The 14,075-nt window shown below is 37.6% G+C and overlaps 1 protein-coding gene across 1 annotated transcript; it reads right to left on the reverse strand.

Moving 5' to 3' along the window:
* Window positions 1-11,985: 11,985 nt before the first annotated feature.
* On the reverse strand, window positions 11,986-13,640 carry LOC126784630 (lecithin-cholesterol acyltransferase-like 1). Its single transcript, XM_050510108.1, has 2 exons — window positions 13,195-13,640; window positions 11,986-12,995 (listed from the first exon to the last, which is right to left on the reverse strand). Exons 1-2 carry the CDS (start codon window positions 13,572-13,574, stop codon window positions 12,080-12,082), a joined length of 1,296 nt encoding a protein of 431 aa, XP_050366065.1. The 5' UTR covers window positions 13,575-13,640; the 3' UTR covers window positions 11,986-12,079.
* Window positions 13,641-14,075: the final 435 nt, after the last annotated feature.

Genomic DNA, 14,075 nt, shown 5'->3' on the forward strand with positions numbered 1-14,075 from the left:
ATCAAAAGTGATTAAACGAGATCACATGTTAAGGTCTTTATATAAGCGGACATAGATTGGAAGTTTATGTCTTATTAAAAGATAAAATTAACATCAAATAACCCATCATTATGCGCTTGTGGAGGCTCACAATTTGGTACATAAACTATGTGGACGATAAACCATTAACATAATCAGTTAACAAACATGAATATTGTTAGATTTGGAACACTAACATGCGAATCGTTACAACCGTAACATCCGGTGGTATAGATGGATACCGTAAAACAAAACACGCTACAAGTCGTAACTTATGATTCGAATTGTTTATTTGTTGGAAGCTTGGGCACATTAACGACCAATACCAGACTTCTGTTTTACACTTCCTTGAATGATTCAATGACTTTCTGAACTTCGAATGCTACGAAATTTTAGAAGCATGGGTGTTAGGAATCCAATGCCACCGGCTTCACTCCCGTAACCGGTTAGAAAGATACTGAACCGGCCGGAATACTCGCCGGAGGTCAGTGACCAATTGTGTTGAGCGGTTCAACATTTTCCAGGTCTCCAAATGGGTTTAACTTTTTTTTTTGAGTATGTAGCCTTGGATGTTAGGAATCAGTGACCGCAATTAGCACCTCAATAGCCCACTGAAATATAGGTGAACCGATCCTCACAATGACAAGTGCGCAGTATGTAAATCCTGAAATTTTAGGCTTTTTCAACTTTTGTCGTTGTTTGGGTGCTCCATAACATCTAAGTTTTATGGTTTGAGTTTAACCATGATATATGTATCACCACAATATATTTTATCCTAAAAGTGAATCATGATAAGCCGATCTAGGCTTCCATCTTATGTCTCATTCTTTTTAGGGTAGGAGGGTGTATGTCACTCCTAAATTTTGCTAAGGAATAGGTTTAGAGATTGAGCATAGTCAATGAAGGATCATATAGGGGATTTATGCTCTTGTTAACGCATAGATTACATCTCCATTAATTTGGAGGAATTTTTTTGATCTATTAAACTTTTTTGCTCAAAAGAATAGCCTAAATGAGTCATCGATTCATTATTTCGAATCATAATATCGTGAAAGAATACAATTCACATTATTTTGACTCGGAGATGTGCTACATCATTAGAAGCGATACATAAGAACTCTTTCACAATGAGTTTATAGGTGATACATGTTGGCATAAGTATTGCCTTCAAGTAATTTATCGTCTCACCAATTTTATTTATGGTTTCGTTGTTAATTCAACAACTAATATAACAAAAAAAATTTCATAGGTTCTATTGCTCTCTTTATGCATTAAAACATGTGACTTGAATCATAACGCCATAAGACATATAAACTTGAGCATAAACCACTCTTTGATTCAATGTAATGACATAGTCATCGTAGTCATAATGGATTAAAAACTAAATCCATTAATAGCTTTCATTTAGCTATGCACTCAACGTCTCTTTAACATATTCATAAACAAGAATATAGAGACAAGTAGTCTTAGGTCAAGACATATAAACATCATAATATAAAGCTCGGCAAGTGCATTGATATAGTCATGAATGACCGTTTAACATTACTTAAGGGTTTAGACCCTCAAACGTCATTCACGAGTGATTTTGACATGCAAATATCATGCATATACACCATATATCCAAAATACAAGGATCGGTATTGCTTAGGCATACCAAAAAAGCATTTCCGGTGTCAAAAAATATAGCCAAAAGACTAAGAGTTTGTGTGCGGGGGGGGGGGGGGGGGGGGGGGGGGGGAGGGGGGGGGGGGGTACATGGGCATGCATGGGGTCACACATGGGGCTGCCAGTTGCCTAGGGGCCGAGCCCAATTTTTGAGGTCATTAGCGGTAAAATCGGGCAGCGGGCGAAACATCTTGATGATACTGCCAAGACCGTAACTCGCGAACTTGTTATAGTTTGTCACTTTCCTAATTTTAATGAGCGTAGTTTAATTCAAACTTTTTGAAAACATCACCATATTTTAAAACAATTGGATATAAAAGTGCATTACATGACATGTAACACTACAAATCATCACCGAAACAAGGTGTACACATGTCATAACAAGACATCAATCAAGGCTTCATCATGCCAACGAGCCATAAATATGCTACAACAAGCATTGTCGGTTCGAAATAAAGCTGAGAGCAAATGCTCATGGATCAGAGTCCTTCGACGTTTTGCAATGCTAGTTTGCAAAGTTTTGATCAAAATCAATAGATGATGACCTAACTCGCCAAAGATTATGGAGAACCGAAATAGATGTATAATAACAACATCAAAGATCATATAAGTGTGCATTGCGCCACATAAAGATCGTGTAAGCCTGACTTATGCCACAATTAAAACCGTGGGCTTATGTAGGTAATGTCATGTAGTATGTAATGTGTTATATTGCATTAACATATTGCTTTTGGTAATGAAAACATAAATGCATCGAGATATTCTCGCATGTTCGTTTACAGGAACTACATGAGAATTTTATAGCCAACACAGTTGTATTGAGATCTTGACCATGAAATCAATTCAAAGTGTAATGACTAAGTAACTATAGTCATCCTTGTGCGATGAATACATTTAAAAAAACTTGGGAAAATACACGGATTTGTAGTCATTCAGACTATTAAACGAAGCATTTATGCTTCATTATTTTCATTATATAACCACAATGTATAATTGCTTTGAAATTTGTAATAGTGATAAGATCTTCTCATGTTCTTCCATATAATGAGTGTCTTGTTGCAAGGACTTCTCATATCTAACTCTTGTATATTTTGACCATAATGTTTCTGTCTTTCAATGAAACGATGTTGCACCAAAGGAAATTAATCCGGACTAGGTGCATAACACATCCAACATAAAAAAACCAAATTTCAGGCGCCTATTGCGATCAACAAGAGGGAAGATTCATTAGTATCAAAATTTGATACAACTTCCAAGTACTAAATTGTAGGTCAAGTCCCAAAGTATGGTAACTCAATTCAATAAACCGTGACAAATTCCGTCACAATGGTATAAGGACAATTTCCGTTACAAACCAATGATATAAGCGACAATTTCCGTCGCAAACCGATGTTTGTCCCATATTTTTTCAAACATGTAGCTACACACAACGGTTACATATGGTAACAGCGGCATTCCCAGCCGCTCCTAAAACTCGGCACCAGGAGAATCATATCCTTGTATACCACCTGAGAAGCGAAAGAATCAGGTTGAAAATAAAAGCGAGGTTGAAAGTCCCCGATGAAAGACAAAATTCAGAGGAATTTAAATTTGCATGAATGCAGCAACGTTAAATAAAACATACTTGGTTATTTGCCAAATAAACAACGTATAAGTGTTAATATTGCTTGATTCCATGATCATGCTTGAATCCATGAATATACGTCACGAAGTAACTCATGCCCTTATTACCATTTTACCATTTACCGAGAGGTGAAAACCTCTCTTATCGAGTCGGGTCGGATCCTAGAAAACCAACTAGGTTGGGTCGATGAATCGGATCGGGCCATGATTTGAGTCAGAGTAGCAGCAGCATTGTGTCATTTTATAGAGAAGATCTCCATAGCGTCGTCCGTGAGCTGTGTCGATCTCTCCAGGCAAGAGTCGAAGAAGTTGCGGTTGCTACAACGTTGGCGTCATCGAGAGGGCGTCGGCAGCTAACGTTCGGGTCGACTCGATAGGGGGTCGTCGGCTTCAGAAACGTAACGCACTATCATCAAGAGGAGGACGTCTCAGGGGATCGACGAGGTTTGTTGTCTTCGGGAAGTAAGGGTTGTCCAGATGATGTCGTCGTTTTTCTGGCTACAAGGCGGACGTCGGCGGGACTTGGTCTGCAGCGGCAGCGGCGTCGCTGCCTTGAAGATGGGCGCTGGGCTGAGACGACTGTGAGCAAGTACAAAATCCGATCAACGCAGATCGGAGGAGGGAGTAGGGTGCCCAAAGCGAATTTCTGGGTACCCTAGGTCAAAACAGATTTTTTTTTTCAGCAGAAAATTTTCTTCTTCTTCTATCGAATTTGTTTCATGACAGAAGAAATTTCGCGTCTTCTCCTGTCGAATTGTTTATATGACGGAAGTAATTTTTTTTTTCCAGAAATTAGGGTTCTAAACCTAGGAACTCATGGTTAGAACTACGTGCTGATAACATGTTAAATAAGATGTAATACGCATCAAATATGGAGAAGCATCATCTTTATTCATTGATAAGGAGACATGATATATAGGCATTATATTGAGTATCCCGTTGTATAAGGGATTATATATCATTCCTTATCTAGACTAACTTATACTAATTAGGACAAGATACACCATAAGATTACAGAGAGAAATTCTCATACAATAATATCAAAATAATAAAAATTCATATAATCACTCGAGCTATTCTCCTAACAATAGAATATCGATCATCATCTACAAAATCTCATCTCTAATGTACATCTCAACTCCAAAGTAAAAAATCACGCTGCCACTACTTTTAATTGATGAAGGAAAAAAACGATTTATAATGCATGTGAGTGCTCATCTATACTTTTATAATCCAAACAAGTCTTGCTAACTCAAATAAAATTCTTTTACCAAAAACTCCATGAAAGACTTAAAAACTTAGTAAATAGATTAAATTATAGGGACATTTTAGACAATTGTAATGTATATTTGAATTATGAAAATTTAGTTAAGTCATCCATGACTCCTATTTTCTCTCCCATTATGTAATAACCAACTTGTTCTGCAAAACCAATCATATTTCATATTTCCCCTTAAAAAAAAACTAATCACATTTTTATCTTTTTTACTTTAAAAAAATCATATAATTTGCACATGCAGAGAATGTGATATTGACTAATGTATTTGGACTTTGGTCGAATAATTATATATCTAAAAAGCTTACAAAATTTAATTATTAATGTTTTCCTTACAAGGTACGCCCGGTGAAAATGCATGGTGTGTAAAACATTTTCCAAGTGGACAAGGAATATAAATTATGTTCAATTAGCTCCATCTACCCCTTCATCCAAATGAAGAAATGAAATAAAAAAATTACAGTTTGTAAGGCCATCTCTAACCCATGGGTTATTGTGTCATAATTCCCACATTGTGGCACACTTAGTCTCCAACCTATGGGTTAGTGTGCTACAAAAGTGTACAAAAAATAACCATTTTGGACTATTTCTAACACACTAGCACACGTGAGTCACACTTTATAAATTATTATTTATTATTATTTTGGTGAATAATTTCATAAATACATATCAACATTATTTAGTAAATATATATTTCTTTATTTGAAAAAGAAAACGGTTTTATTTTCTTTGTTGAAATAATATATCACAAAACTAAACTCGAATTAAACTGGTATTTTTTAATATAATAACTCCTTAAATGTACAATATTACCGATATAAAATAAATAATTTTTAATGAACAAAAAAATCACTTATTAAAACTAATAACTAAATTATAAATAAAAACGATAAATAATAATCGTTTAAAATAGAATGAATAATTTCCAACTTTGTTTCTAAAAATAAGTATAAATAAAAATACATACAAATGACTATTACTCGAATATTGACTGATACATTGAATAATCATAAGTACTAGTATCGTTAACCATTAAATATAATTTATGAAATTTAAAATAGTTAAGTTGTCATGTAATTTTAATTTTAATTAATTTTAGTTTTCATAGTCTTAATTAAAATTTAGGGAACATGTTTGCCGCCTTTGTTTTGTGGTGCAATACCACGGACGCCGACAACACCACAACATACAATGGTGCCATCGCCGACTTCCTTCCCACTGTTAGGGATGGTGCCAACGGTGCTAAGACTAGGTCATATGAAATTATACCATGTTCTAGGAGTTCCAACCTTATCGGTACATCACATCATTTATGTGCGATCTCATCACTTTCACAATATTGGTAAAGTCATTAAGCATCAAATCTTTGACTTTCTGGAGGTCGATAATGCGTTACACTTTTGCTCACTTTGAGTAGTGCGGAATCTTAATGAGACATAGTGTCACACTACGTCAATTCCTGGCGTTAAAACCGAAATGGGAGCATTTCATATCTCCCCTTAACGATCAGACGTATGTCTCATCAAAGTGACTGTCTGCTAATATCGCAGGATAGAGATCCACAGTTGTAGATTGGAAATAGCGGACCAGTGTTGGTGATTTATAACCAACTAAAATACTTAAGCGTTTTAAGTAGACACATTGAGATTACTATAATAGAGGCACATAAACAATTTAACTAAATAGGCGTTATTGAAAAGAACGTTGGGTCATATCCAGTAACCATCTAGTACGCACTAAACGCTTGGTGAGTTGTGGGTCTGAAACGAATAAGTGTCGTTGCATACAACAACATTACATATCCCTATGCAAAGACTGGTAGGTTAGTACCCTTAATCAAGTTCGATCTCTGTTGGATCGTACTGTGAATGAACATGAGGAATTATATGTTCAACGACGATCTCAGTAGACATGCAAAACAAAATCATCAAAAGTCTTGAAGGTGAAGTCTCCAACAGTATCCAATCAAAAAGATTAGAGTGGATGAGGAGGGTGGATAACAAAGCGACGTGTGACCAACGCGTCGATGTTCTTATCCTATACCATACAAATACCGAAAAATATCTGCATTCGGTTGGATATGGTCTACTAATGTCACCTTAAATACGTTGTAAGAATGAAATGTTCTCAATTGAAGCCTTAGCAAATGAAGGACGTACTTGAAATTTAACAAGAGAACAAGCTTTGCAAAACGAGCGATGGATATCAAAGATTGTCATGGAGGCATTAAAAAAACACGGGAGGCATTATAAGCTCATATGAAGAAGGGGATGTCGCCACCGACGGCCTAAATGTCATGGAGCTACCGAGAGGGGCAGGCTCGGCACGGCCTCACCGTGTGGAGTACGGGTGAGGTGGTCCTCTAATCGCTTTCGGGACTTGAAAAATGGATGACGATGTGAATTCTTAAGAATTCTAATCATCATATCACATCCATGATGCCCAAGACGGGCATGCCAAAGCATATAAGATCCTGAATCACAAAAGTGGCGTTCAATCGCATAGATTCAAAAATTTGAATGGAAGTAAGATCTAAACCATTCCCGAGACTCTTCATATTCTCTAAGATGCGGTGCTAGCCTGCTTTCTCAGAGATAACACAAAGATATTCCTTTCAATTCTCAACACAAGTATCAAGATGGAAATTTATCATTGGCATGTATGGCCTTTTAAAACTTAACAAGACACAAATATATAAAACACAATCTCCGCACATGATCCGTAAAACAACTACATGTCTCATAGAATAGTGTGGGTGGTTAGGAAATCAGCAAGACACTCGATTTCACCGTGAGACATCATAAAAATAAATTCAGAATGTCAGCGACACGAGGAACAATTCCAAGCAATACCCCGTAGGACATTGTAAGAAAGAGGATTGAAAACAAATAGTACAATCCTATCGAATATATCACTTGAGAGTTTGAAAAACATGGTATTAGAGCAGTTGAATACCAAACAATTAGGGTGGTTAAAACCATCCAATTGGTGTGGATGGTCACCAATAATAGTAAAATCGTTTGAGCTATGAAACGACTTGGAGAAAACCAAAAAAGATAACCGGAAAACCATGTCAACTGATAGAGCGTTAATTAAAATGTTTATAATAAACCCTGTAAAACATCATCGTAAGTATAGAATAAGCAGGGATCGTTCTTTCCGGATAATTGAAAGGAACTCTAAACTTTTAGTGTTAACAAATAATGGGGGGTTTGAGATTGATTATTAACTACTAATGAAAATAAATCCTAAATTACTATTTACATGATCGACTTCTCTTTAACAAACTTAAACCAAATTCACCAATGCACCACATAATTACAAGTTTGGTTCTATCATACATTCTAATTCATTTGATTACATACTTTTAGACACTAATACAATTAGAGCATCATGGGAACATCTAATCATGCAAGATTTCGATTGACGTTTAGGTTGACTTAGGGCCTCACCTAAATTGCATACAATCAAGTTTAACAACACTTAGGATAGAAATCAAACAAGATTACATTTAAGCACCAGATCTTTGTTGGAGACATGTTTCATGTATGATGTCACCCACCATGGTTTCACATGCAAATTTCCAGAATTTTTACCACTTTTAATCAACACAAACCGAACCTACTTAGGACATGATTTGATTTGTGTCAATATGGTCGATGAATCTAGTACTCAAACACAATCTTAGGGACTGCATCCAACCACTAAATTCATATGCACATATCTGAAAATTATCTAAAAGTATGAGAAAGATGATTTGAACACAACAATAGAAATACAAACTCAATAATTATAGGAAACCATCAATTCGGCTAAGATCTAAAAATCCAATAAAATAATCTAAAAATTTCGATTCTTAATACAAAACAATAATCCCACACAAAAATCATATTACAATCTTCATAGACAAAGTATTGTAAAAAATCAAAAACGAACAAACCCATGAAGAAGAATTGCGAGAATCACACGTTGTAAGAACCTTGGAGGTGTGTCTTCAATGGTGATTTAGGTGGAGATGGAACTTGTATATGAGGGGGAATGACTTGCTGTTTTGGTGAATGATGTTTGAGGTAGTATTTTGGCAAAGGTTTGGCTTTTGAATGTAAAGGGGAAGTCATCTTATTTGAGAGGTTAAGCCATGTATATATAGAGGAAAGATGGAGGGTTTGAACTTGCCTATTTCTTCCTATAATAATGTCATGCTTTATCTCCCTAAATCATGTCATGTTTTATTTCCTAAATCATGCCATGTTTTATTCCTTAAATCATGCCATGTTTTATGCCCTAAATCATGTCATATTTTATGTCCTAAATCATGTCATGTTTTATGCCCTATATCATGCCATGTTTTATGCCTTTAATGATCATCTTTTATTTAATTGTTGCATGACTTAGCTTCATCTCTTTTTCTTTAATTATCTCTTCAATCCAATCTGAAAATAAGAAAATAAAATCATAAGTAAAAGATAATTAGTTTCGAAACCTAACAAGGATTCCTAGTCAAACTAGGACTCTAGACCAATTATGCGTTTTTAACTCATGTAAGCACAAAAATGCATCTAATACCGCCTAAGACTCTTACTACGACTAAATGACTCAATAGTACAACAATAAGGGCTAAGCAAAGTACAAATTGAGGTAAAAACATGTTAAGAACGTCGCACAAAGTGCTTCTATCATCAACATATGCTCAAAACCAAATGAAATTTTGGCCGGAAAACGCGTCAACAAAAAATGTTGGAAATATGCCAGAAGACAACAAGAAAATTGCAAAGAATCGCCGAAAAACTCGTTAGAAAACATGTGGCGCCGATGACCGAAAAATCCGCTGCTGGCGGCTGGAATCTGGCCGGTTAGGAGGCCATACTTCATATCCGATAGGAATCGCCAGCAGAAACAGGTATGGAAATGCCGGAAATAGGCCAGAAGGTGGCCAAAACGGCCGGAAGTGTCGGCAAAATGTTTCGAAAACGTGCTGGAAACAACAGAGATCATAAAGATGTAAAATTTTGACATTCCGATGTTCGTTTTCCAAATGTTAAGTGTCAAATTCACAATGTAGTACTATTGGGGTCCCATGTAACCCAAAAAGATCAATTTAAGAACCACAACGAGTTGTAAACGTTAACCATCATGCTAAGTGTAAGGTAAATAAAACTCTCAAAGAGATCGACTTGTAAACAAAGAATTGATAAATTTTATTGAATGCCAATTTTTAATACATCACACACGAACTTCTAATTACAAAATCAAAAGACTATTATAAATTCAACGAAAATAACAATGGCGATTGGCCATAACAATACTTGAAATCATAAAGCTAGAATAAGCTTAAAACGACTAATCAAAGTCTGGAGTGTCCATTATAGGGACCAGAGTCTTAGCCTTAGAAGCAAGGGGCTCGGGCTTCATGGAGATATGGTGAGTCTCGATCTTAGATTCTTCATCCACATGGTTTGATTCGGGTTGTAGAAACTTCTTGTAGGCGGAATATGCCTTGATCATCTCCTTACTAGCTCGACAATCGCGATTAAAGTGCTTGAAGAAGCCACATTTGATGCATGCAGACTTGTCATTACCGGAATTGGAGGCATGAGGAGGCACAAGGCCTCTTTGAGGTTTGGGATGAGAACAAACTCCCCTTGAGGGTGCGGCGCCGCCACCATCACATGTCCAAGTGTTGGGCCAAGAACGGTCTATTGCCTCCCACAACGAGAAATGTTGCTTTGTTGCTGGTATGGAATGTTCATGGATTGATACTTTTGCTTAGGAGTTTTCCCATAGTTAGACTGTGGCGTATCAATATTTTTAGTGCCAACAAGTCTATTGTTATTATTGAGGAGGATCTCAGAATGTCTCTCCTTATTTTCCAAGAGCGTCATTAAGTCGGCGAAAGTCTGGATCTTCCCTTCCTCTACATGAGTGTTATACGCATGAGCTTGAACCTCATAGTTGATTGGAAACGTGTTCAATGTCTTAATGAGAAGATCTAGGTCGGTCTTGATGACACCAACGGTGCCACGGTCGGATTGCAAGCATAGCATATCCTGATTGAAGTCATCCACTCTCTTATAGTCCAATTGACAGATGTTATCATGAGTGTTGTTATACTGCCATCGAAGTTTGTCCTATAATTCTTTAGGATCTTTTTCATTCAAGTATTGTCTTTTGACGGTTGCATGGATGTGACGTCTCATGAATATGAGAGCTTGAGTTTTGGTCATAGGTGGGAAAATAGCAAGAGGGTCGGCAAACATACCTTGAATCCCTCGGCTCTCAAAAGACCTAGGAGTGGTATTCCTTGCCTTCAAGATCAAGAAGGCCAAATTCCGGTCGCGATGGCGACAACATCTACAAATACGAAATCTATTAGATTCAAGTATAACAGGAATTAGAAGGGGTGACGTATATGGTCACAAGAAAAATCGATGCAAATGGCGATACTCACGATCGCACCCAAAACAGCTGTGCACTCAGACGACCACACGAAATCGATTAACTTCCATTTCAAAATAATCGTAACTCCCTCAAGACCGTCACACAAAAAACATCGACCAAAGAGAAGAGTGGTGAGTTCCCTCGTTTGGCCTCATCTGCGGTATAAGAACGAAAAGAGATTGAAGTAATGTGAATATTACCCGATATAATATATCTAACATTCAAAAGCGGGAATGTTAATTAAAAATTACCTTTGAAGGTGTAGAGAAGACGAGAGTAGTTTCTCTTAAGCGAAGATGTTGCTTGCTAAGTTCATGTTGCTTACGTGAATATGCCAGATGAGCAATTTTGAATGTTTTGATGCAGGGTCTTGCAGGGAAAAAAGTTGATTTTGCGGGGCGAATGCGTAGGAGGCCCTGCGGAGCTGTGGGGGGTCTGCAGGGATTGCAGGGGGCTGCCGGAGATGCGGGGCCGTGCAAGGTTGTCGCCGATGAGGAGCTTCGACGGAAAAGGTGCCAGAGGCCGTAGATAAGGGCGGTCGGCGGGAAAAAAAAGGGTTTTCTAGGGCTCTAAAAGTTCAGGGTTTTAGGACAAAGTGCGTGATAATGTGGTGCATGTTGAATAACTGTCTTTATTGAATGATATAAGGGCTTATATATAAGCATTACATAACCACAATCTCGTATGATTCAGAGTCCTAACCTATTACAGAGATACGAATCTATCTCTAACATGAAACATAAGAGGGCTAAGACACACAATGATATAATAGTAATTCTTCCGGAACAATAATACATTTATTAAATTTATAATTTCTTAGAGTAATATTGTAATTAAATGATAATATAGAAATGAAAAGGTAAAAATACATTTAAAATATATTAAATAGCTACATTGTAACACATTTGAGTTTGAGATAATTAATGCCAAATCGATGCATAATATCGATTTTTAGCATACCGCAATGTAGCACATGAGCTACAAATAGCCCTTTGGATTTGAGAAGGCTTAAGATATAAATCTTTACCATCCTCTTGTGCTTTTGTACCACTGGTTAGTTCATTGCACATTTACTTTCTCAACAGACAAGAACTGAGAATTAATTCCAGATATTTCTTTAACTATTTCACCAAGTGCAGCATCATCTTTGAGTATATCAGTATGAGTCACCCCAGGAATTCTAATCGTTTTCAAAGTTTGATTCTTCGCATTAGACCACAGTGACTCATGTCCTAACAAGCTCACCATGTTAACAGTTCCGTCTCCGTCCCCACACACAATCTCCGGTTGTTCATCAAAGCCTCTTCTGTCATAGTACAAAGTCTCTGCTGTATCCACACCGGTCCCAATAACACAAGTAAGAGGCACTCCTGGAGCTTCCAGCTGATCCATCAAGACCGACGTGCGTGTTTTGTATGGATAAATTCCATCGGGAAATCCAATGTCATTGAGGAATTGCAGCATGTTATGAGCTGAATACGTAGCATTTGGAGTGATCACTATTGGTTTTTCATTCCTGAACACCTTAGGATTCGGCATGAGCCATAGATTGCTTTCTGAGCTTCTCTGCTCCTCTCTTACTAGCAATGGATTCACTAGTGGCACTCCTAGGGTGTTCCCTGAAGCAAAGGTGAGCATTTCATCCACAGTGCCGCCCCAAGGTGCAGAGAGTGCAACAAAGTGTTTGATGAACTTTTGCCTCCAAGAGGGCTCGTTACGATTCAAAAGCTGAAGAGTAAAGAGGCCTCCTAAGCTGTGGGAGACAAGTATCACCGGCTTTCCTCCATTATAATTGCTGGCCTTTTCCACTAGATCTTTTAGGTCTTTCAGGAACTTAGAACCAACATGGCATGGGTGGTCTTTGGGTGCTAAACCATATCGAAAATCGTACGGCGCTCCGAACATGGTTTTGCCGTCGACATAGCCAATATTTTCCAACGATTCCACTAGGGTTGCCATGTATGTCGTGATCTTCCTATATATATGTAGCGACCATCAGTAGAGTATGAAGTCACTTTGAATAGCAAGGCCTAGTATCACACTACTCTCAATTGTATTGTAGTAATGTACACAAATGAAATTAAAAACGATGGAATAGATCAATGTAACAACATAACATATATCGTTTCAAATCAAATCAACCAGTCACAGTTATATATAATATGAAAGCTTACTTGAGATTGGGGTCAAGGAAGAGAAGGGACTGAGTGGAGCCGAAGTGTGGCACTCTAGTTTCAACCCCAGGAGCATTGCAGTAATCATCCTGATCCTTGTCATAATAGAGCGTCATCCTCTGAGCAAAACAAGTAGTGAAGGGAGCTAACAGAACAGTCGGGTCGAACCAGAGGCGGAACCAACCCTCCTTGTTCCTCTCAATCGGGTACCAACGATTACATAACAAACTAGTGGGCTTGTAATCTTTGGTTAGTCTCGCTTCCAACTGATTCCCGCCATTTCCAGGTATTAGGATCAGAGGGTGGAGGTTGCTAACTGCTTGGCACGTGTATATCATCATGGCCGTCGTAACCAGTACTAATCCTAGCTCCTTCTTCATTTGCTCCTCCTCTTCGTCTTTGCAGGCGTTCTGGGCTTGTCTGAATGAGCTGTCTCTGCCGCATTAGTTCTCATCTTTCTCTTCTTTTTCTTCAATCGGATTGTACACTTGCAGAGACTTGCAAGCTGAAAAGGAGTGGCGCAGAACGAAATACGTATCTTTTGATACTATCATAAACTGACAGTTTTATGGGCCCAAAACTGCAGAAACCATTCAGGCCTAGCCCACATTTCTTCGGGCCATTCTATTCTTGCTGAAAGCCTGAAAGTGCTCTAATGAGCAAGTAGAAGTTGGTTTGGGGGTCATGCTTACGGTGGGCGGCGCAAAGAAAAACCGCAAAACGATACCGTATTACCGTGGCCAAAGCCTCATGCATATCTTCAACACATCCAAATATCCAAAGCCTCGTCTGATTCTATCCTTCGATCATTTCCTTTTCCTGAAATATTAATTTCTTGTACAGGTACGCAAGAGAAAAGTTTATTTCTATGTGTGTAAACT

The sequence above is a fragment of the Argentina anserina genome, chromosome 2 (genome assembly GCF_933775445.1).
Source record: "Argentina anserina chromosome 2, drPotAnse1.1, whole genome shotgun sequence".
Lineage (NCBI taxonomy): Eukaryota > Viridiplantae > Streptophyta > Magnoliopsida > Rosales > Rosaceae > Argentina > Argentina anserina.

What these genes read in the sequence shown, in the direction of transcription:
- LOC126784630 (XM_050510108.1), bottom strand. Translation starts at nt 13,574, where the DNA reads ATGAAGAAGGAGCTAGGATTAGTACTGGTTACGACGGCCATGATGATA. An exon ending in TTCCTTGACCCCAATCTCAA is followed by an intron (nt 12,996 to 13,194) that starts GTAAGCTTTCAT and finishes ACATATATATAG; the next exon opens with GAAGATCACGACATACATGG.